General features: G+C 37.0%; 1 protein-coding gene across 1 annotated transcript in view; it reads left to right on the top strand.

Moving 5' to 3' along the window:
- Nucleotides 1-514: 514 nt before the first annotated feature.
- The window catches only part of LOC136262908 (uncharacterized), an 84,517-nt gene continuing 59,640 nt past the window's right edge, over nucleotides 515-25,391 (top strand). The window contains exons 1-11 of the mRNA XM_066057326.1: nucleotides 515-602; nucleotides 6,053-6,497; nucleotides 6,704-7,495; nucleotides 13,693-14,073; nucleotides 17,576-17,692; nucleotides 17,778-17,996; nucleotides 18,067-18,243; nucleotides 18,468-18,634; nucleotides 22,401-22,455; nucleotides 22,559-22,681; nucleotides 22,778-22,883. Coding sequence (XP_065913398.1) covers nucleotides 6,066-6,497; nucleotides 6,704-7,495; nucleotides 13,693-14,073; nucleotides 17,576-17,692; nucleotides 17,778-17,996; nucleotides 18,067-18,243; nucleotides 18,468-18,634; nucleotides 22,401-22,455; nucleotides 22,559-22,681; nucleotides 22,778-22,883 — 2,569 coding nt within the window. The 5' untranslated portion in view covers nucleotides 515-602; nucleotides 6,053-6,065. The remainder of the gene's footprint in view (nucleotides 603-6,052; nucleotides 6,498-6,703; nucleotides 7,496-13,692; nucleotides 14,074-17,575; nucleotides 17,693-17,777; nucleotides 17,997-18,066; nucleotides 18,244-18,467; nucleotides 18,635-22,400; nucleotides 22,456-22,558; nucleotides 22,682-22,777; nucleotides 22,884-25,391) is intronic.

Below are 25,391 nucleotides of genomic sequence, written 5' to 3'. Positions count from 1 at the left end.
GGTTTAGGAAATTGTTCCAGATTCAAGGATGATTGAAAAAATACAAAGCAATACACTAAAACAGTTGATTACTAGAAGTGTTAAATCTGTTAGAAGCACAGTTACTTCTTTGTCTCAACTCTCTGTCATTGATAAGTTTTATTGGAGCTTCATTGCTTCATGTTGTAACCATATTCAAGTGGGTGTAAAAGATTTGAACAAATTAAGTGATTTTTATTTTGCCCTTGAGAAGTTCAGTAAGATTTATAAAGCATACTGTGATGAAAGGAAGAATATTTCACAGCCAATGCATGAATTACCAGAAGAGATAAAGTACAATCCTAATAATGATGTTAAAGATTATTTTAACTGGATTATTAAAATACAGAAAATATATATCCACTGGCAAGAGCTGTTTATGGAGAATGAATGTAATTATGATGATATTTTTTCATATGCTAGCAGTTTAACAACTGTTACTGACCTTGCTACTTTGCTTGGCACTACTCACTTGGTTTACGGAGCAGACGAGCAGACAAGGTTGCAGAGTTTAAATTGCGTTACTCTAAACTGTATGAAAAACTTTGTCTACTATTAGTGAAGGGTAACAAAGATGTGGAATGGTACGTAAGAGCAAGATTGTATGCTTTTCTGTATAATGAAGCTGGCACATGTACATACATACATAAAGTACATTAATAGTTGAAGAAGGAATTTTAAAAGATTGCACTCAAAAATACAACCTGTAATACCCACCATGACAAAATTTGGTAACACTGGTTGTGTATAAAGACACACAGTAGTGTGTCGTGTGGCCAAGAAAGTTGTGTGGATATCTTGACAGGAAGAAAGAAAACATGATTTTCACTTATACATATACTGTAGTTCTGTAATCCCTTCTCCAAAAGAAATGATTTTTAGACTACAAACACTCTCCACCCACAGCATCCTACATGCCAAGTTTGCCATATGCATTCATGAAACACACGCCCTCAAAGTTTGGCTTAATTTCTTCATTTGCCCTTTCTTCATTTTGGGGAGCTTTGATTTTTCTCCTTTTCTCACAGTTTACAAAATCTTTACAAAAAACAAATTTGTAATTCAATCACTTTGAAATTTGGCTTACTTCAAAGTCATGCGTATTAAGGTTAATTCATGAACTAATATTGGTCTAAATCTGATGGATGTTTACTTGGTTATGGATGATTGTTTGTATTTTAAAAAAAGATCAATACTTTGTCATACCTACAGGGTAAACAACTTATGGGAAAATTGGTCGGTACATAGGTTAACCATCATAGCTCAAACTCTTTGTGGTTTAAACAAATTGCATTGACAGCTACAGAGTCACAAGGAGAAAACCAACTTGGTGAAAAGCTGCAGAGTAAAAAATACTCTAATAGAATGGTCACTGAGAATTTTTAAAAATGTCAAAAAATTGACCTGTGTTAAACCAGGGACCTCCATACCCATTTCTCAAACTCTGGTGGTGGAAGGTCCATGGATTTTCTTATCCTACATTGGCAAAACTTGCAAAGAAGTACTTGTGCATTAGCTGTGCAAGTGAAAGGCTGAGTACATCTGGTCATGTGGCATCAAAGAAGTAAAATTTACTGAAGCCAAATAAATAAATATCCTTGTCTTCTCAGTGTTGCCGAGACCTAGTGAAACTTGGAGGAGGCAGCACAATTTTGCCTGAATTGTCGTTATTACAAATTTTGTCATTTACTTACCATCACAGCCATTTCTTGGCCACCAACTTGGATTTCACATCTTTTTCCACCATAGCTTTTTGGGACCTCACCCTTTTTTTACAGCTTGGCTGTTTTGGATTAGATGCATAACTGTATCAGGACACACGATAGTGTGTCATGTGGTCAAGTATAGCTAGTGCGGATGTGCGACAGACAAGTGTGTATTTTACAGGAACCAAGAAAAGGCTGTTTTCATGCATTTGTAGCTCGGTAGTGCCTGAATAGAAATTAACCAGTTTTGCTGCAGACGTTTTGTTGGTGGTAGGTTACCTCTTATTCCAAATTTGGGTTGAATCAGTCCAGCCATTACTGAGATATGTGCCTTCAAAGTTTGTCTTATTTTCTTCATATTTTCTTCATCTGCTTATTTTTCTTCTTTTTGCTCCACTCGCTATAACTCATACATGCTTTAATCAATTGACTTCAAATTTAGAGGGCAGTAATAGCATAATGCAGCACATTTGCAGCCTAATTTTTGTACAGATCAAACTAAGAGCAATGGGATTATACATGGTTTTGAAAATTGCAAAAGCGCATTGTTGTCATGTCAACAGGGTAATCCGCTTGATGGAATAACTTGAAAATCAGTCTATACATGGAGTTACTATCATAGTGCAAACCTTTTGTGGTTTGAGAGTATTAGTTAAGGAGATATAAAACAAAACAAAACAAAACATGTGAAAAAAAAGCACGATTGAGATACTCTAATAGAACAATCACTGTGAAGTGAAAACATGCACAAAAAATCAGAACTAATTTCTCTACTATATCTTTCAAGCCAGAGACCTCCACACCTATATACCCAACCCCTTTACCACTCTGCTACTGTTGTCAGTTGCTCACCTCACTTAATTTCTACCTTATAAATGAAAGTTCTGGTTTAGTACTAATTCATAGATCTATCAGTGGAAATTCTAGAATGTTCTATATGTGTTGTATTGAAGTGCTCAGAAAAAATGTGTGCATCTATTAGAGTAATACAAAAATTGTGAAATAGCCTATATCAAGTGTATTGTATGGCCAAGTACAGCTGGTGTGGGCATTACAGAACCAAGAAAATACTGTTTTTATGTATCTGTAGCTCAATAGTGCTTGATTGGTAATTAGCCATTTCTGCTGTGGAAGGGTAGGGCATCTCCAATTCCTAATTTGAGTCAAATCTGCCCAGCTATCATTGGGATATACACACCTTCAAAAGTCATCTTATTTCAGTTCTTTGTAAATGCATATAATATTATAATCATGCAGTCTTTGACGATTCCTGTAGTTATCAAGGCCAATCATAGGCTGGCTTTGGAACTTGCAATTATAAAAAGAAGTGATATCACACAAAAACAGCAAAGCTATGAAAAAAGGTGCAGCCTTAAAAAGCCTGGGTGAAAAAGGTTGTGAAATCACAGGTTGTGGCCAAGAAATGGGTGCAATGATGTTTATGCTACATGTAATAAATAAAATGGCTGTGTGCATTGCTAAAATTTATTAGCATTAACATCATTGCAGCCATTATGTGGCTGACACCTTTGATTTCACAACTTTTTCACCCAGGCTTTTAAGGCCGCACCTCTTTTCACAGCTTGGCTGTTTTTGTATGGATCAAGACACACGGTAGTGTGTCATGCAGTCAAGAAAGCCAGCGTACCACACCTTGGGTATATTAGCAATTTAGCAGGAAGAAAAAAATGCGATTTTCACTCATATAGCTCCATGCTCCCTTCTCAAATTGGAATCATTTTTATACTGCAGATACCCTCCACCTTCAGCACCCCTCATACCAAATTTGAGCAAGATTGCCTAACGTAATCATGAAATATGAACCCCTCCACCTTCAGCACCCCTTATACCAAATTTGAGCAAGATTGCCTAACGTAATCATGAAATATGAACCTTCAAAATTTGGCTTAATTTCTTCCTTTGTTTAGGGGGCTTAGATTATTCTTTTCACACACTATACAAAAACCATTATAAAATGCAAATACATAGCTTGCTTTTCTTGAGCTTTGGTACACTTTAAGAATGTATTGCGGCACAATCATGTACCAAGTTTGGTGTAAATCTGATTAATAGTCATAGAGCTATGGACGATTATTTGCATTAAGAAAGGTCGATTTGTTGTTATGCTTACAAGGTAAACCGCTTATGGGAATACCTTAAAAATCGGTATGCGTATAACTTAACCATCATAGTTAAAACCATTTGTGGGCTAAAAGAAATTGCATTGACAGCTATAGAGTTACAAAGCAAAATCCAAAGAACCGTAAATCATGGGATAGAAATATTCTAATAGAATAGTCACCATGGGGTAAAAAAGGTGCATGAAAAATGTCAACAATTTACCAGCGTTCAAAACAGAGGCCTCTATATTGAACATTTAAATCCTTAACCACTGAGCCACTGCTATCACGGCTAATCACTGCACTTAATTTCTGCTATATAATTGAAAATTCTAGCTAAAATCTATTCAATAGTAAAAGTTCATAATTTCATAGATCTACCAATGGAAACATAGATTGTTCTAGAACATTCTATGCGAGTTCTATTAGAAATACTCAAAAAATGTGCACTCTAATAGAGCATTACAAAAGTATTCAAATAAACAATACTATTACAACTTCTCTAGTGTTCCACCAAATCAAAGTTGATATTATAACAATTTTGGTACAGATTGGCAGGATAGTACACTACTATTAAGACCTACTTGTGCCAATTGTCATCGTCATAATCATCATAATAAGTGCTATGCTAATAAAATTTGTGACAACAGGCTGTATGTAATAGTTGTATCATGTACCCGAGTGGTTTGCCTGATATGTACACCCAAGCTCGAGGGCCGTTAGGCCTGAGAGCGTGGGTGTACATATCAGGCAAATCACGAGGGCACGTGATACAACTGATATGTACCATGTAGGCTAATAGCCTACTGTGGTGGGCGACTAATCACCCAAGCCAATACGAGGCAACCCGCTGGATTTATTATATAGAGAGTCTTGTAAAATTCGATTATGGGTCAGCAGCAAGTAACGTTGCAGTTACATTTGTTAACATAAATGGGAAAATCCTATGAATATCACGGAAACACTCAATTTTGCGATTTAACAAGTATTTCAAAGTTGCTACATCGTTTAACCACTGTTTACAATGTTTTCTAAACATCCAGAGGGGTAAGCTTCGCTGTAGAGTGGTTACCTTATGATATACAAAAAGTGGGCGTGGTACGTAATCAAATACGCAGACACGCGGTTGTATATTAACCATGACACTAGTTCTCACCTTAAACTTCCGTTTGTCAACTCATAGGGTGGTAAGGATGTCGAATCGCCTTCGTATGAGTGCTGTAGAATGCAAAATCGGGTTCATGGTTTTCATCACGTGAGTAATAATAAACTCCCACAATCGAATACTGCCAGGATTCTTATAAAAACAAACAACGTTACCTCATCAGATATCAAGGCCATAGTACATTTTAAATGTACCATAGCCAGCCATGGTTTAACTTAAATGTACCATGGCCAACCAGGGTTTATAAGATATGTACCCTGGAATTTGCCTTTGAAGTTAGGTGGTTTCGTGGTACATATTGTATTGTAGCATGAAAGGTGCAGGACTTGCTTTGTAAAAGTTGATTATCAATGCTTAGCATGAAAACCAAGAAATTCTAATAGAACAGTCGCTGCAAAATCTTGATAGACAAATAGTACATCATGTGTATATACCTAATTTGGAAAGAATTTACTATGTTATGCAAACACTAAAATTTAATTATATCAGCATAAATTGGCTTTGGAATCGGATCAGTAGTACTAGTTTGTCTTACATCATCTTTATAGCATCTGTAGATAAGTAGAGCAATGATTTGTGTAAAAACAAACCTCAAAGCCAGTTTATGGTTGGCTTTGGGTATATATTTAAAATACAAAAAGAAGTGAAATCCACGCAAAATAAGCCAAGCTGTATAAAAAGGGTGTGGTCTTCAAAACGTCAGGTGGAAAAGGTTGTGAAATCAAAGGTGGCTGCCATGAAATGGCTGCAGTGATGTTGATAATAAATTTTTGTAATGACTTTGTGCATTAATAAAATTTATTATCAACATCATTGCAGCCATTTCATGGCTGCCACCTTTGATTTCACAACTTTTTCCACCCAGGCTTTCAAAGGCCACACCCTTTTTATACAGCTTTACTGTTTTTGCATGGATACTTATAACCTAAACTAGTTCCTAAATTATAATGTTAATTCTTAGTATCCAGGCCAAAGGCATCATACTGTATACAGTTGATAGCAGCATTATTTGTTCAATATTTTTAATTTTATTGTGAATTTAGGCATTACACATTGATGGAAATGTTGAATTCTTATGGAGTTAAGTTCAGCCACACTATTTTGAAAATGGTTGAATCTTATGTTGTCCTACCTGGAGTTGGTTCATCAGTGTATGCTAGTGATGTTCAGTTAAAATTAAATCAATCCTGCAGTGAAATTGAATTGGATCCTGAATTGATTTTGTCACTGAGAAAATCAGTAACTTTGAAATTATTACTGAAATTGTTTACTGAGTTGGAGTCTTTTCTTGATCCTATTTGGGATCAGTTGAACTTTTTTGTTTATTTTTATTTATACAATTGTGAAGTATTTAGCAAATACTTGAAATACCAAATGGTGACTACATCTACTTCAAAAGTTCCAGTGAATGTATCTTCTAATAAAGTATTCATTTCAATAACTGGCCGTCAAGAATCCACTAAGGACGCTGATGAGAAGATATCCCAGGTATGTCACCCTTTCAGCATGCAACAGTCTACATAATTCATGCTTGTTAAAGCAAAGAAGTTTAAGTGTGTGCGTGGCTACTTGTGTGTGTGCGTGTGTGTGTGTGTGTGTAGTGTGATCTGTGACAGTATGATTAAATGACTGTGTATTTGTTTTATAAATATACTCTGTTTATAGTGTGTTCATCTCTATGTCTCTATGTACAGTTTGCTGTTGCTTTGAAAAACACCAAAAAGTTTATTTTGAGTTTGATCGAGGGTACTGCTACATATGAGGACATTAAAGGTTCGATGGAAGAGTTGTTACCAAAGCTAGATATTGACAGTGAATTCAAGATCATGAGTGCATTTCCAGGATTCCAAAAGATTTCCACTGAGAATGAAGAAGGTAAACAAGGAATAAAGAACATGCTGGAATTGTTTCAGTTTTCAAAACAAATTTCCTTGATACCAAAAGTATGTGAACAGTATCACCTTAGTAAATGCTTGAATGATCCCAAGTTAAGAGAGTTAGAGCAGATAGCAAGCAGTGTGAAGACCACAGAAGATAAAGCAAAGATAACTGGCCAAAAAGCAAGTGGTCACATGAAGCATATTTGGAAAATGCTTAATTTTAGTGATGATTCTAAAGCAAAGAGGTGTCTGAAAATATTTCCAGCAGTGGCCAAGTGTCCTGAATTCTACCAGTTTATCAAAGGAAAGCTTTTTACTGGTGACACTGCTAGTAGATCTGCCTTCAGATCTCAAATTGAACTGATAACAGCTCAACTACAACATGAAGACTACAATGAAAGAGTGTTAAACCATCTATTACCAGCTTTTCAATACATTGCTCCATTCTTAGACACTGAACAAAATTTAACAGAATTAATGAGCAAAATACTCAAGCTGTTCAGTGATGGTGTTGGCTTTGGACGTGATCCCAGAAGAGATTTTTGCCAGCTTGAAACTGTGAATTCTAACATCACAATGATCCAGTTGTGGTTCTCTAAAGCAGAAGTGAGGTTTTTCCTGTGTTTGACAAATGTGTGTACATTTACATATGTAGTTTTCCATCATAAAGGAGTATTAAGTCTATACTTATAAAGCTGAGATAGTAAAGATGGTCTTAGTGGCCACATCATGATTGTAAATGACACAAGTAGAAGGAATTTAAGTTGGATTAGGGATCAAAGAAAAAAAAAGGCAGTATAGCAAGGGAATAGCTAAAAAGTAAATAGTGAAGCAAGAGATGTTGTCTACACCTGATACTAGGGTGCAGAATTTGCACAATTAGTTTATTCACTCAAATTAAATAAGTCTATTGAAGGTGCTTGGTAGTGTTAATAGAATGAATGACTATTCTAATGAAGTATATTGAGCAATTTACATCCGTGTCTGGTCCATAGGCTAAGTTTGCTGGAGAATTAAAATTTTAATCAAAAACAGCCCTCCAAAACAGCCAGGGTGAAAAAAGTTGTGAAATCCAAGGTGGCAGCCAAGAAATGGCTGTGATGATAAGTTAATGGCAAAGTATTTAGTAATTATATTCATAAAAGCACCAGGGATATCCACTAGATTCCAGCTGCACCTACTACTGATACACACCAATGCAGCAACAGCACCAAGGTCTAGCGTAATCGCCAGACTATTTCACCTACACGCAACTATGCCAGACTAACTCATTTATAACAATAGTCTACTTTCATACATACGCTTTGTACATATCATTCTACAAGCAGTCCTTTTCCTGGTGGCAGGCGACATCTTGTCTACAACAGTGAACAGTTCACTGAACTACCTGCATGTGTATTACAATATTTTGGTGTAATAACATTGTGAAACGTACACACCAGGAGATTGAAGCCATACTGTGCTATGGCTGCTATAGTATATGGAAGGATAAAAGTAAAACAATAGCACACATATTGTATTACTATCAATATGCCATAGGTTTCTTCTTAATGAATTTGAAGCATTTCTGTGGAAGAAATAGTGCTGTAGCTTTAGCCACTTTTCCGCTATGCTTGACTGAAAATATCAGGCAGGCAAGCAGGCAGTACAAAATTCTGTTAAGATATTTAATTCTGTAGCAACTTGACAAAAATGTTTTGAGTCAATCTGAAGGCACTTTTGAGCTAGATTTTACTCATCAAATATTGTCATGTTGTCATGAGAGAAATCGAAGCAACTTTTTGGATGATATTTTATCATGGGCCATGCCTCACACCTTCGTTGTCCCTACTATACAGTACTATCATACTGTATGATATTTAATTTAAAAATGAAGGTGAGCAATAAAACAATAGAATAATGATGGCATTACAGCATAGCTCTGTGAGAAAATCCTGTGTTATATTTGATGACAAAGTGGGGGATTTTCCCACCGAGCTATGTTGTAATACCATCATTACTGTCTTGTTTTACTACTTTTTATCTCTTGAATTTTAAAAATGTTTTAAATGTACTAATTTGTTTAGTTTGTTGGTATAGCTACTATGCAGCTATGCACATGGGACTGTTCTATTATATAACTGTTTTATTAGGGTGACTGCTCTATTAAAGTACCTCTCGAGTACCAAGGGGTATAGTGAATATACTTTATTTTCACCATGCTATCATAGCTAGACCAATAAGGGGGTGAGTTCAGCATTAATGGATTGTTTAATAGGTGTGATTCCCGTGCTTAATTGTTATTAGACAACTTGGATTGTTGCTGGGCATGGTTGCAAACCCATCATAAAGTGACAGGTGTCTACCGGGTGTCCAGCATCTCTTACAGTAGTGTAAATGCTTTAAATAATTTTGTAGGGATGACTCTCTATTTTACCTAGTTTTCTTTCCAGCAATTCTTTTACTTAGCCTAGTTTTGCTCCAGAGTTATCTATTTTGTTGCAATAGCAATAGTTTTATTAATTGACCATTTCAAAGTGCAAAGCTACAATTTCACTTTAAAATGACTGTTTATTAGATCTCTTGATCTTTTGTGCAAAGTTTATCTAAACCAAAACAGCCAAGCTGTAAAAAAAGAGTGCGGCCCCCAAGGTGAAAAAAGATGTGAAATCCAAGGTGGCGGCCAAGGAATGGCTGTGATGGTAGGTTAATGGCAAAAATTTTAATTACGACAATTCAGATGAATTTGGTGCCGAAATCCACACATCTTTTTTCACCTTGGGGGCTGCACTCTTTTTTTTACAGTTTGGCTGTTTTGGTTTAGATATCACTTCTTTTTGCATTGCAAGCCACAAAGCTGGCCATATGGCTTTGATGCTTCTTTTTAACTTGTAAGGAATTGTGGAAGAAAGGAGGTAATTGTGTGTATAGCTTTTGTCTGATGAAATATTTGTATATTTAACATTGAATGATGATTATCACATACTGTAGTTAATAAGGTGACTTCTTACATAACTGAACTGTAGCTGAAACTCTCATTGTTTGTAGCTGAACTCTTTTCAGGGTGATTTGTTTCTAGCTGAACTCTCTACAGGATGATTTGTTTCTAGCTGAACTCTCTACATGGTGATTTGTTTGCAGCTGAACTCTCTACATGTTGATTTCTTTGTAGCTGAACTCTCTACTTGGTGATTTGTTCAAGCTGAACTCTCTACAGGGTGGCTGAATTCTCTACAGGGTGATTTGGTTGCAACTGAACTCTCTACAAGATGATTTGTTTCTAGCTGATCTCTCTATAGTGTAACTTGATTGTAGCTGAACTCTCTACAAGATGGTTTCTTTGTAGCTGATCTCTCTACAGGGTGACTTGTTTCTAGCTGATCTCTCTACAGGGTGACTTGTTTCTAGCTGATCTCTGGATGACTTGTTTCTAGCTGATCTCTCTACACGATGACTTATTTCTAGCTGAACTCTCTATAGGGTTATCTGTTTGTAATTGAACTCTCTACAGGATGGTTTCTTTGTAGCTGCTCTCTCTATGGGTAACTTGTTTCTAGCTGATCTCTCTTCAGGGTGAACTTGTTTCTGGCTGAACTCTCTACAGATGATTTGTTTGCAGCTGAACTCTCTACATGGTGGTTTCTTTGTAGCTGAACTCTCTACAAGGTGATTTCTTCTAGCTGATCTCTCTACAGGGTGATCTGTTCGTAGCAGAACTTTCTACAGGGTGATTTGTTTGCAGCTGAACTCTTTATATGATGGTTTCTTTGTATGTACAAGGTAACTTCTTCTAGCTGATCTCTCTATAGGGTGACTTGTTTGTAGCTGAACTATCTGCAGGGTGATTTATTTGTAGTTGAACTCTCTACAAGGTGATCCTTCTAGCTGATCTCTCTACAGGATGACTTTTTCTAGCTGAACTCTCTACAGGGTGATCTGTTCATAGCTGAACTCTCTACAGGGTGATCTGTTTGCAGCTGAACTCTCTACATGGTGGTTTCTTTGTAACTAAACTCTCTATAAGGTGATGTCTTGTAGCTGATCTCTCTACTGGATGACTAATTGTTTCTAGCTGATCTCTCTATTGAGTTATAACTTTCTCTATAGAGATAATTATAACATGTTTGTATAGCTGAACTCTTTACAGAGTGGTTTTTTTGATTGGTTGCTGAACTCTCCAGCTACACGGTGACTTGTTTGTAGCTGAACTCTCCACAGAATGACTTACTTGTAGCTGAACATTGCATAAAGTAACTTGTTTGCAGCTGATCTAGATGAACTCTCTACTGGGTAGCTTTTTTATAGCTGAACCCTTTACGCAGTGACTTGTTTGTAGCTGAATTCTCTACAGAGTGACTTGTTGTAGCTGAACTCTATACAAGGTGACTTGTTTATAGCTGAATTCTCTTCAGTGTGACTTATAATGTTCTGAATCTCTACAGCAACATATTTGTAGCTGAACTCTCTACAGGGTGAATTGCTTGTAGCTGAATTGTCTATAAGATTAACTGTTTGTAGCTGAACCCTCTACAGAATAACTTGCAATGTCATATAATTCTATAATGGAGTAAGTTAGAAACGTAGCTGAATGCTCTATTAGGGTGACTGTTCTATTAGAGTATCTCAATCTTGCATATGCTACACGTAGTTGGCTTTGGAATCATAACTAAGTGGTTTGTAATCCGATTCTTCTGTACTACTACAAGAATTTTCTATGATAATTATTCCAGCTACACACCAATTTTAGGATTGGCAATGAAAAAAACCAACCTCTATAGTTTCTCCTCCAACTCTGGGTGATCAATCCTACCCAAGTCTACATCAAAACCATAGGGTAATAATACAGTGATTCCCCTTGCTGTGTCTGTAGCACGCATTTTAATTTTTTGTGATTTTAGATAAAAATGGACAGCAGCATCAGCTATGCTGTTTAGAGCACTTCAATGTTTCCATACATGGTGGTCACTATACTATCGAAAATGGATGCGTATTCTTGGTGAAACAGACGCTGCGAGTTTCTAAATCATGGCGTGAGCGAAGGTATCAGTTTGTGTTGGCATGTAAACACTGTAAATCTCCACTTAATAAGGTCCAAAAAGGCGCCTGGGAGTTAGTAAACCAACCTTGGACTTCGTTAAGTGAGTTTCAGTTGGTTGATTTTTCATTGTAGACCCATCAAACGCCGTTTTAGCAAAAATTGAAGTACAGCGAATCACCTTTTAAGCAAGTGTATTTTGTAGAGCACCTCATCCAATAACCCAAAACAGCACTGGACAACATTCTAGATGTTCCTGCCCATTATTATGAAAATGAGCTGAAATCCGTCAAAATTTACGACACAGCTATATCCCAAACGGAAGGCATTTGGTCGCTACCGAACTTACCATTTAAAACTAGACCATTGGTAGGCTCCATCCATTGAGTTACAAATTAATCCAAAGAGGGTCGATTTTTTCATTGCCAACCCTACCGATTTTCAGCTCACTGCTCTAAGCGGTTTGCCTGGTAGGCGTGAAAACTAATAGTTTTTATTTATAAAAATCGATCGCATAATTGTGACACAGGTTGGGTTTTGTGTCATATCTCGATGGCCGTTAACTGGATTCCTTTCAAACCACAAAAAGGCACTCCTACGATAGTTACTCCATCTACATAGCAATTTTCAGCTCATTCCTTCAAGCGGTTTACCCTGTGGGCGTGACAGACCTTCGACCTTATTTTAGGCAAATAATTGGTCATAACTCCGTGACTGTTCATCGGATTCCTACCAAACGTGGTACTGAGATTCGCCTTAATGAGCCCTTTAAGTGTGCCAAATTTCAGCCCGATTGGAGCACGCATTCGTGTTTTATGGCGGATTTTGCAAAGTGTGCGAAAAGAAGTAGAAGAAGAAAAAAACGAGAAAAACCCCCCCAAACTTTGGCCGCTTGTATCTCGGAAATGGCTGAAGTGATTTTCTTCAAATTTGGCTTGTGGACTCCCCTACCAAGCCGACGCTTCTGTAGCAACTTTGGTTTCAATCGGATAAGGAATCACGGAGCTACAAAGGTGTGAAAATCGCATTTACTTTCTTCCTGTAAATATACTCACGGTGAGGCTTGTTTGCTTCTTGGGCCGCACGATACACTACTGTGTGTCTTGTTGTTCCACAGTGTCTACTTCACAAAAATTGCACCTATTCTGCCAGCATTTTACTCATTGCTTTTTTCCACCTATAATGCCAAACATTTTACTGGTGAAATCAATGCATCCTTATAGTTTTGTGGCATCTAAATATGCTGCTCAAGGAAAGTGTTAACACAAAGAATTAAATCCTGTATATGGTTTTGTTGCATGAAGAAAACAGTGACCAGCCTGATCGAAGATAAAAGGAAAGACTAGTCACAGAGACACACACCCAAAAGGCACATGCCACTGTTAGTTTGTTATTGTTGTCATGTAGGTGACCATGTACTGCTTCATTTGGTTTCTGGCCTTGTGACAGTGGTCAGGCAGGCTATCAGACCAAATTTGAGTTTTGGTGATTTTTAGAAATTCTATATTTGGCTGCCTATAAGGGTTTCTTGTTTTAATGCTGTATTTGATGTTAGATGGATTAATATTATTGTGTAAACGTGATTTTTTATTACATAAGATACCTGGTTAACTTTTAAATGTGACATTTTGGGCAGTCCATCACTTCAAGGGCATTCCCTACTCAAACAATACTATATTGTTTGATGGTTGATGGTACATACTGTGTGATAATGTTTGTTATGAAATGTTTATGCAAATGCTACATGTACATTTTATGTAGCTGTACGCATGCTATTACATTTTAATAGGGAGATACTTTAGAGAACATTTCTAAAGAACTAGATTGCATTATGAGCACTGGATATTTTGAACTAATTATTGTGCCAAAACGAAGTAATAAAGTTTCACAGACAACTGCTGGTACTGTGGTTGAATATAAGTCTGAAGTTCTTCTCCATTATCAGCCTAAAAGGGAGTTTTATCACAGAAAGCATATGCAAAGAGAATCATTTGAAGGTGAAAGTATTGATAGTAATATATCAAGCACTCCCCCTAGTGCCCAAAAGAATTTGTCATGTTTACCAGAATGGTGGAACAGTGAGCAAATAGATGAATTTGTCAGAAAGCTCGGATTTTTAGAAGCACAGAAAGTAGAGCAACCTGTGAAAAGGTTTCAGCAGTTGAATCAGGTACACATATATAGAGCTCGGCGGTATTGAAATTTGAATACACGGTATTAGTAACAGGAAAATATCGCGATATATCGGTATATAGTTAACTTGTCATTGTAACAATTACATCATTTCTTGGGCCTAGTATGAAGCGGTATCATCCCAAAAATCCAAAAAATATACAGTTCAGTACAAGTAAGCATGTGTTGTAATGTGACAACCTCAAGGTTTTGTTTAGGGTGTATCTGCTAAACCATCAACAGATTGGATAATTAAACACCAAAGGCTGGGTTAAAAGCAATCCTATGCCAGTATTCATCAATAAACCGGTATTTCGATATATCGGTTATCAAACGCTGTCACGATATGATAAATGGTTATGATAATTTATCACGATAAACGGTATTACCGATATATCGCAGAGCACTACACATATATATTTTATACACATATGTGTACACGTACATACGTACATCTATACTAAATTTGTGTTACCAAATTTATCTTTAATATTATGGGGTTAAGCAGGTAGAAGTAACTGCAGTGTCAAATTATATTAGCTACATATTACCTTTTCTGTTTACTAGCTCCAAAGCAGTTTTCAGTATTGTACAAGTACAAGGAAAAAAATTAATTAGGAATTTTAATTCCGATTAGGGATCAAAGAAATAAAAAGTATTGAAACAAGGGAGGTCACCTACACCTAAAGATACGTATGCTAGTGGACATTAATCTCTACTTCCATCATGGTAGGGATTGAATGCCTACTAGTATGGTATTCTCAGGTGTTGGCAAGCTCCCTTGTTTCACTACTTTTTATATTTATTTGACCCCTAATCGAACTTTAATTCCTACTGTTTCCTTGTAATTGTTTTTATGACATTATTATGACTAGTGAACGCACGCATACCGCATTAGGAGAAAGAATGGCACAAAGCTTGTTGTTTTCATATGAACACATGCCCCAACTATCAATTACTGAAAGTGTGAGGTGGTCATTGTGCTTTGTTTTCAGCTATGTTCACACGTTTACACAGAATTACAATTAACCCACACACTGCCAAATTTGTAGAGGCTCCAATCTACTGTTTCTAAACTGCTATAACTTACACACCATACCATATAATCCTATAAAACTATATATCAATTTGCTCGCTATAGAAAAAGGAATTCGATTATAAAGTTGTTGTTTACACAAGAGCAACCACAAATCCATTATATAACTGTAAAGTACGAAAATCGGTCTAAGTGAAACCAAACGTGAAATTTCACTATTTTACAGGCTAGCACTGTTTATAATAATACAATAAACATCACTAACCTGTTTACAGTTGAAGCGATTATCTCTAAGTATGGTTTTACAGCATTTGAGCAAGTGTGCATGCGCATACAAGCACGAGGTCACTGTTTTGAGGCATACAAAAGTAGCAACACGCCACTCCAACCTATATAATCCCTCTCATTACTGTTTCTCTTTATTAGTAGTGCCATTATCATGTCGAAGAATCGTCTACAATGCTTGTTATCAATGTTCCGAAAGTACGAGATTGCATCATCTAACCGCGCAATAGTGTGCGAGAGACCTTGTTCCCATTCACTTAAGGGCGTGCCCACTACAGGATAAGCGCAGGGGCTACTAAAATGCTCGACTGAAGTTTCAGGACGTTTAGGATGTGCTGCAATGGGCATTTATAATCGAAACTGCCATATGGAGGTTGTGGCGGTGAGAGGGTTAAAGAACACTATGAGAAGGACCTCTTCAATCAATCCAGTCACAACAGAAAAACTTGGACAGTTCCTGTTACAAATGTAGGGAAGTCATCACGCAGCACTACTAAAAATTGGCACCTTGCACCATCAGCAAAGATAAATAAATGGGACACAAAGGAGGACACTGTGAAGCATACATTGTATGTAGTACAGTATGCTAAAAGGCACCTATCAGACTGAAGTAACGTCGAACAGTGAAAAAATCAAGTCCGTAGCTTTGTTATCAAGTTACACTTGTTTGACTGCATCAGTCAGGCAGTAGAAAATCCCACTAAAGTATATTTATTATTATCATGTAACAACCTATTGGAAGTATTCTAGTTGTACCGAAGATACTTTTGGGCTTGGTTATACCTAACCAATACTGCCAAGGCACCATGAAGGTATTGTGAGGCTGGTTTCTGGTCAATAGTTTTATATAAGAAAGTGCAATACGTACTATGTACTTTGTGTGGGAGTATCAGGTGTTGCAGCGCACTGTATTTTTCATACAGTACCAATTAGCTACATAACTGTACTGTATAAACTAGATATTGTACTTTGCGTGGGAGAATCAAAGCGATGTCGCATATCGTATTCTCCATACAGTACTAATCAACTACATAACTGTACTGTATGAGTCATACAGTACAGTTATGCAGCTAATTGGGCAAATACAATACAGTTATATGCTTAATTGGGAAAACACAGTACAGTTATGCAAAGAATTTATTTAAGGAATTTTATGTAAACAACACACTGTAAATTGCTAAAACCAGCCAAACTAATCCTACGAGTTTGTTCTACGGCTAGGAATAGATTGCATAAACACTTACTGATCATCTGATCACGAAGTTTTTTAAACACAACTCCACTAAGACAGCATGATTGATTACGTGCGTGACATTGTAAATTGCTAAAACTAGTGAAACTAATCCTATTAGTTCGTTCTACAACTAGAAATAGATTAGTTAAACACTTACTGATAACCTTATCACCGAAAATCGCAACGGTTTGAGTACTAGAGAAAATCGCTCTGAGCCAGACAACCAGGAAGTACAATATAACACTTAAAGCACCACCTTGCTTGTGTGTATGAAAAATACAGTACGAGGGGGTGTGTCGAGAGGCTAATACAGCACGAGGTGAAACTTATGTGCATAATGGGCAAATACAGTACAGCTATGCAGAACAGGTATGTATGTATGGAATGTTAAGAAATCAACCCCCCTTAGACAGCACAATTGATCATGTGCATGAATTGATCATGTGCATGACATTGTAAATCGCTAAGTGCCAGTTATTACTGATAACTTGATCACTGAAAATTGAAGCAGTTTGCTCATGCAAGATGAATGCTCCAACCACAGGAAATACAATATAATTATCACTTTAAACACTGCCTATGCTTGTGTGTAAGAAAAATACAGCATTTGGGGGTGTCTCAAGGAAAATACAGCACTTGGGTTGTATTAGCCTCTTGACATTCCCCGAATGTTCCGTACACATGTGCAGTGGTGCTTAAACTATAACATGCAGTACTACCATGCTGTATGATACATTCTGCTATGTCAGACACTCTAAGAGAGCAGCTATTGTTTGCTACTCTTATACAACTGCATTCTCATTGCTAGAACTTCCCTTTTATTCATAAGGTAGAAAGTATAGGAAGGTACATATCCCACATATCCCATAGTGGTAAAGGGGTTTAGTGACGTCACCAATCTTGAATCCATATTGGACTTTTTCATACATCATATTTTTCTCTTAGACTGCTCAAACTTTATATCATACCATGCTAAAGTTAAGGGATTTGGGACACCCAGACTACCTCCAAAAAACAGATACTATTCAATGCAACGATAAACTTGAAGATGCTAAGAAAAAGGTATGTAAGTGTATGTACCTGCAATACGTAGGAGAATTTGCTATAACATGTTTAATGTATATGTGCTGTTCACTTTTCACTTCAGGTTGATGATACAGATAACAAACTAAAGGAATGGATATCCACAATCAGAAACTTATACAAAACTTATGATAAGTTGATGTTTTTCAGTGTCTCTAAAGTTCTTTCCTTTTATGACATTTTAACAACAGGAGAGTTTTCAGTTAATGAAATGATGCAGGAGATCGGAATTCTGTTTAAAAATGATAGTGAAACTGCAAAAAAGTTGAAGGTAGCTGTAAAGGTATAGTTTTGTTAGTTTGCAGATGTAGTTACATACGTACCATTTATTTATATATGTGTTTTGTGCATAGAATTCTAGAGATATTATTATGGACAATGCAGTTACAAAGTCATTTTCAAATGAAGCACCAGTAGCATATGTTGGAAAATACTTGAGACACTTATGCAGTGATAGCTCTGTGACTAAGTACTTTTTATACAGCAGATCTCAACCGAGTGCAATAATTGGAGGGAAGGAGCTGTTACCTGTAAGTGAATATTGCAACAAATTTATATGCATTCTCCCCTATGCAATTCACTTGTCACTTTTGTGCAACTGAACAACTATTCTGTTCTTTAAGTACTGACAAGATTACATGCATATTCCTTGTTATTAAAGTGGCTGACTACCATACAATTGAATGAGTGGTTCCATTCTGCATGCTAAGACAGTTCTTAGATATCTATTTAGTACTTTGTTTTCTACATACAGTCTCAAGAAATTGTCCGTTATGCTCCTAATTATGATAATGGACAATTACTTCTTTTACTGATTGAAATATACAATGGAGTACCAGAATCCTATGAAGTGTTCCATTGTAGTGAAGACTCTACTGAAGAAGATTTGAGGTTGTTTTTACATAGAGCATATACATTTAGGTAAGTACATCTGTGGATACAATATTCTTACCAATTTATAATCGCCATCTGTCCATCTTGATTCATTCTACGTATATCACCTGCTGTGTATATGTTGTATACCTACTTACCTGGTGAACATAAAATAATAAGGCTTAAGTTATGGTATAGTCATGGGCAATCATTCAAATTTTTGAGCGACTATCAACACCTTTTGAGAAGGCCATGAACCATTCTAGCAGTATGAAAAGTTAATGAACATGAAGCCCTTCATATTTGTGACTGGCTGAGCAAAACCCGGCCGTTTTTGCACATTCCTTGAATTCCATTTTATTGCATCTCTGCAATCTATAGTAGTAACAAAAGAGTGGGCAGCCAAAGTTTCAGCCTTTTGTGATGAATGGTCTTGGAGTTATAGTACTTGACAGTTGGAACAGTGATAAACTTGATTTGTACAGCAACATTATGGGAAATAAATTACAGGCGCATAGATAATTGATCATAACTTATGATTCAAACAAGCTACAAAGATGGGACTTGGCTCAATCTGTGCACCACAAGCTGGCAAATCAATCAAGGTATAGTACTTTTCCTATACTCTGTGTTGGCAAAGAAGAAGGCCATTCCAACTAAGAAATGACAATGGTGAATGCTGTTTTTACTGCATTGTAAATAAGTACCCATAACTCACATATCCCTTGCTTTGTGAACACAAAACAAAGATTTTCATACTCTCCATGAACAGGCGAATCCATTGGTATATAGGTTTTATTGATTTGAGATTTATTTCAGTGTGTACTAATGTGATTAAAGCATGCATAAATTTTTCATGTAGCATGTGTATTTTTACCCAGTGTATTTCAATAATATTTTATAGCAAAATAGAATTTTGTGAAAACAGCCAGTTTTCACTCAGCGGGTCACATTTATTGTTTTTGTGTAGTTACAGTGTAGTTTGAGGCAGGAGGAACAACGGAATACTACAAGTTGTTGTAGCAACACAGGTTAACCAGCCTATACATCCCTCATACTCCACGTTCCACTGCCATATTTTTCTGCCGCCTAATTCAGCAAAAGCTGTAGGCTCTACAAGCATTTCTGGGGCATAGTGATACTGTATCATATGTACATCATACAGTATGGTGGTACCGTATATTAGGAATCATGAAGAACTGGCTTTTCCAGCCCAAAATATCACCCTATAACCAGCCTCAATTTCCCTTCATGACAACTTGGCAGCACAGCCAAGCCCAACAATGTCCTCGGCTCAGACCAACCCCAAACCCTTCCGAATAATTCTTTGGAAATTTCTATTTAACAGAATTTTATTCTGACTACCTGACTGATGCCTCTAGCCAAGCATAACTCAACAATGGATAAGGTTATGGGCTTGATTTCTTCACTATTTGACATCGCTTCATCCCAAGATGTACTTTTTCACCAATTGCAATATGTACAATGCACGCATCATGGACTTGCCTTTGTTCTCCTTTGTGTTCCAGTTCTTTTCGCTGATAACGCAAGGTGTCAATTCGTGATAGCACAACGTGGCTTCCCTGTCTTATCACCTTTATTTTCCATAGCAACTGGTTTGATTGCAGAGATGCTTCTTGTACTGTTCTTTGTTTGTAATGCTGTGTAACAGGCTGAACATAGGTGAAAGCAAAGCGTAATAGCTACTTATGGTTTGAGCTCGTAAATCGTCTGTATGTTTCGTGGTAGCTGGATTGATTGCAGAGGCACTTCTCCTACTGTTCTTTGTTTGCAGTGCTGTGGAACGGGCTGAACATAGCTGAAAGTGAAATGTAATGGCCACTTCACTTTTGAGTCAGTAATTGATATGTAGCTGCATGAAGTGCACATTTGAACGAAAATATTAATTCGGGCGCCATCTTATGTTGATGTATGAGTGGGCCTATGTTTATAACAAAAACCGTCTGTATTTTCTATGGCGATTAGATCAATTGCAGAGGGGCTTATTTAAGTGTTCTTTATTTGTAATGCTGTGTAATGGGCTGAACGTACTGTTGCTGAAAACGAAGCATAATGTCCATTTCATTTTACAACTGGTATATAATTAATAGTTGGGATGTATATTCACCCAATAGCATTAAGTCTGGCACCATTCAGTCTTTCTTTTGATGCTATATGCAAAAAAAAACCAAAACCAGCTTCACATTACCATCCTGACACCTTGGCAGTGCCTTCAGTTTTTTCCTTATACTTGTAGTTAAGAAACACGGTTGTAGGTTATGAACAGTGTCCCTAGGATTAGGGACAGTGCCCCTAGGATTAGGAACAGCACCCCTAGGATTAGGAACAGTGCACCACCTAGGATTAGAAACAGCACCCCTAGGATTAGAAACAGCACCCTTAGGTAGGGTCCACAATGCGAAAAATTGATATCCTACCTAACTATTTTCATGTATTACGCTAAGTGTAACTTGAATAACACCAGCCACGTTTGTCACTTTCTTCTAGTAGAAAATGTTAAAAAATATTATTAAAATCACATGACTTTTTGCTACAGCAGTTCGTAGGATTCTTCATATGCCATGATATTCAACTTGCACATTGTTCAAGTAGTCTATTATCAACTCAAATTATCGGTGGTTTGATTTCATTGGTTAGTTTCTGGTGGCAGCACGATCTGTGCAGCTTTTTGACAACAAACAAAATGTTTCTTCCTCTGGAACACAGAGCAGCAACTGCGCCGTGTGTCAGCAACAGCCAGTACAAGGTAAAGTACCTGCATGCAGAGTATGATTAAAATTGAAGCTTGTTTGCCCTGGATGACCCATATATATGTGTAGAAATTCGACCAAAACAACACAATTGTGCCTGAATGAGTGATGAATCAGTGATGAATCAGTGAAACAGTCTCCAATAGCAAGGATACAACACTTATAACTACCTAACAATATGGATATCTCGCCCAGTAAACACATAGAGTGATCCAAAGCATGAAATAGGCACTCACATGATGGAAATTCAAATCAACACAAATAACACTTTTATTTCTGAAAAGGAACTTTGCAGTACAGCTATATACACTCCTTTTGTAAATATAATATTTTTTGTTAATTGTTCACTCGGGCAAGGTCTGGGCCAGTGCAGTGAGTCTTTATATAGTGATAGCATCACAGGGTGAGCCATAGATTGCTGACCTAATTGAGATGTAGAACCTAATGCATAAAAATAATTTGAAGCGATTGTAAGGTGAAATGGAGTATTGTTGTATTTTGTGACTTGAATTTCAATCATGTGAGTGTTGATTTCATGCATTGGATTGTTTTTTTTTTTTTGCATTTATAGATATGGTTTTTGTATTGTTATACATATACTGGCTTTGTGAAAATGTTATGTACTTAGTGCTAGTAAAAAGTAGGCTTGCATTGGTTCAGTGAAAGTGTGGTGTGTATAGCTATATAGGCAAATATACTTGACCGTGTATAATATTATAATATGAGCACATATGTGTAATAGAGTCTTGAACAAATAGCTAGTGCTATCACCATTGCCCCTGGGGTGTACCACAGCAACCAACATACTGTATGTATATCACCTACTATGGTATGTTGTATACCTGCTTACTGGTGATATGGATTGTGTAAACTCAACCTGTTTTGATTCAAATGATGACCATTTTATTATGTATGTGCACACTATTGCTTAGGCTCTTATGTACATTCACAGCCTTATTGCAAACTTCATCTGTGTGGTGTTAATACCACAGAAGCTTGTAATACATGTATACCTGTACTTCACTTCTTTATCTTGTTCATAGACGTCAAACTTTTACCATCCTGGAAGTTAATAAGCTTCCTTACAAGCTTCAAGAAGTAAGTGTGCCATTCTGATGGTTGGCATTTGATTGAACTATTGTATACACCAATGAGTCTGATCCTGTACATTTGTACGTTTGTTACCACTATCATTTTACAGGTTATTTTGCACCATCATTCACAAGAAGTACAAGGGCTGGAATCAGCCATTCATTTGAATTACATTGAGACCAATGACTCAGTTTTGCATGAGATGCCCTGGGTAGTGGTGAAAGAATATAAGGTACTTGTATTGTGTGAGTGGATGCCCTTTCATATATTTTAAAGATGCGTGCGTGCACAACTTATTGCATTGAAATTGTGTGATCTGACTTTATAGAAAAATGGTCCAGATTTTTCTTGGGATAGAGTAAAAAGAATTTGTGGAAGCCTTGTCAACAACAAAAACTCAAACTTTACTCTTGAACTTGTGTATGGATGTGCAGGTACGTAATTCAGAATTCCCTGATAAATTCTTTATTTTATTTTGTCTTGGATTATATATAGACCTGTTTATTAAAGTAAATTTGTTGAGACTTTCCATATTTGTCTATACATCACTTTATTTCTAAAATGATATCTAATCCAAAACAGCCAAGCTGTAAAAAAATAGTGCGGCCCTGAGAAAGGCTATGGTGAAAAAAGATGTGAAATCCAAGGTGGCGGCCAAGAAATGGCTGTGATGGTAGGTTAATGGTAAAAATTTTAATAACGACAATTCAGGTGAATTTTGTGCCAAGACCAAGCGGCACCAAATTCACCTGAATTGTTGTTATTAAAATTTTTACCATTAGCCTACCATCACAGCCATTTCTTGGCCGCCACCTTGGATTTCACATCTTTTTTCACCATAGCCTTTCTCAGGGCCGCACTATTTTTTTACAGCTTGGCTGTTTTGGATTAGATTTCACTTCTTTTTGTATTTGTATACCTATGGCCGGCTTTAGGGATTTTAACCTGTCATTTTTTCTTTACTACAGGAGGAAGAAAAGATGAAGTAGGGTGATTTCCTTGTAGCTGACCTCTCTGCAAGGTGATCCTTCTAGCTGATCTCTCTACCGGATGACTTGTTTGTAGCTGAACTCTCTACAGGGTGATTTGTTTCTAGCTGAACTCTCTACAGGATGATTTGTTTCTAGCTGAACTCTCTACAAGGTAACTTCTTCTAGCTGATCTTTCTACAGGGTGATTTGTTTGTAGCTGAATTCTGTACAGGGCAATTTGTTTGCAGTTGAACTCTGTACATGGTAGTTTCTTTGTAGCTGAACTCTCTACAATGTAACTTCTTCTAGCTGAACTCTCTACAGGGTGACTTGTTTCTAGCTGAACTCTCTACAGGGTGATTTGTTTCTAGCTGAACTCTCTACAAGGTAACTTCTTCTAGCTGATCTTTCTACAGGGTGATTTGTTTGTAGCTGAATTCTGTACAGGGCAATTTGTTTGCAGCTGAACTCTGTACATGGTAGTTTCTTTGTAGCTGAACTCTCTACAATGTGACTTCTTCTAGCTGAACTCTCTACAGGGTGACTTGTTTCTAGCTGAACTCTCAACAGTTTGTAGCTGAATTCTCTACAATGTAACTTCTTCTAGCTGATCTCTCTACAGGGTGACTTGTTTCTAGCTAAACTCTTTACATGGTAGTTTCTTTGTAGCTGAACTCTCTACAATGTAACTTCTTCTAGCTGATCTCTCTACAGGGCAATTTGTTTGCAGCTGAACTCTGTACATGGTAGTTTCTTTGTAGCTGAACTCTCTACAATGTAACTTCTTCTAGCTGAACTCTCTACAGGGTGACTTGTTTCTAGCTGAACTCTCTACAGGGTGATTTGTTTCTAGCTGAACTCTCTACAAGGTAACTTCTTCTAGCTGATCTTTCTACAGGGTGATTTGTTTGTAGCTGAATTCTGTACAGGGCAATTTGTTTGCAGCTGAACTCTGTACATGGTAGTGTCTTTGTAGCTGAACTCTCTACAATGTAACTTCTTCTAGCTGAACTCTCTAAAGGGTGATTTGTTTGTAGCTGAATTCTCTACAGGGCAATTTGTTTGCAGCTGAACTCTCTACATGGTAGTTTCTTTGTAGCTGAACTCTCTACAATGTAACTTCTTCTAGCTGATCTCTCTACAGGGCAATTTGTTTGCAGCTGAACTCTGTACATGGTAGTTTCTTTGTAGCTGAACTCTCTACAATGTAACTTCTTCTAGCTGAACACTCTACAGGGTGACTTGTTTCTAGCTGAACTCTCAACAGGGTGATTTGTTTGTAGCTGAATTCTCTACAATGTAACTTCTTCTAGCTGATCTCTCTACAGGGTGACTTGTTTCTAGCTAAACTCTCTACATGGTAGTTTCTTTGTAGCTGAACTCTCTACAATGTAACTTCTTCTAGCTGATCTCTCTACAGGGCAATTTGTTTGCAGCTGAACTCTGTACATGGTAGTTTCTTTGTAGCTGAACTCTCTACAATGTAACTTCTTCTAGCTGAACTCTCTACAGGGTGACTTGTTTGTAGCTGAACCCTCTACAGGGTGATTTGTTTCTAGCTGAACTCTCCACAAGGTAACTTCTTCTAGCTGATCTTTCTACAGGGTGATTTGTTTCTAGCTGAATTCTCTACACCGTGATTTGTTTGCTGCTGAGCTCTCTACATGGTAGTTTCTTTGTACCTGAACTCTCTACAATGTAACTTCTTCTAGCTGAACTCTCTACAGGTGACTTGTTTCTAGCTGATCTCTCTACAGGGTGACTTGTTTCTAGCTGAACTCTCTACATGGTGATTTGTTTGTAGCTGAACTCTCTACAAGGTAACTTCTTCTTTCTACAGGATGATTTGTTTGTAGCTGAATTCTCTACAGGGCGATTTGTTTGCAGCTGAACTCTCTACATGGTAGTTTCTTTGTAGCTGAACTCTCTACAATGTAACTTCTTCTAGCTGAACTCTCTACAAGATAACTT

This window comes from Dysidea avara, chromosome 8 (genome assembly GCF_963678975.1).
Source record: "Dysidea avara chromosome 8, odDysAvar1.4, whole genome shotgun sequence".
Taxonomy (NCBI): Eukaryota; Metazoa; Porifera; class Demospongiae; order Dictyoceratida; family Dysideidae; genus Dysidea; species Dysidea avara.
This window is presented reverse-complemented; position numbering and strand designations above follow the sequence as displayed.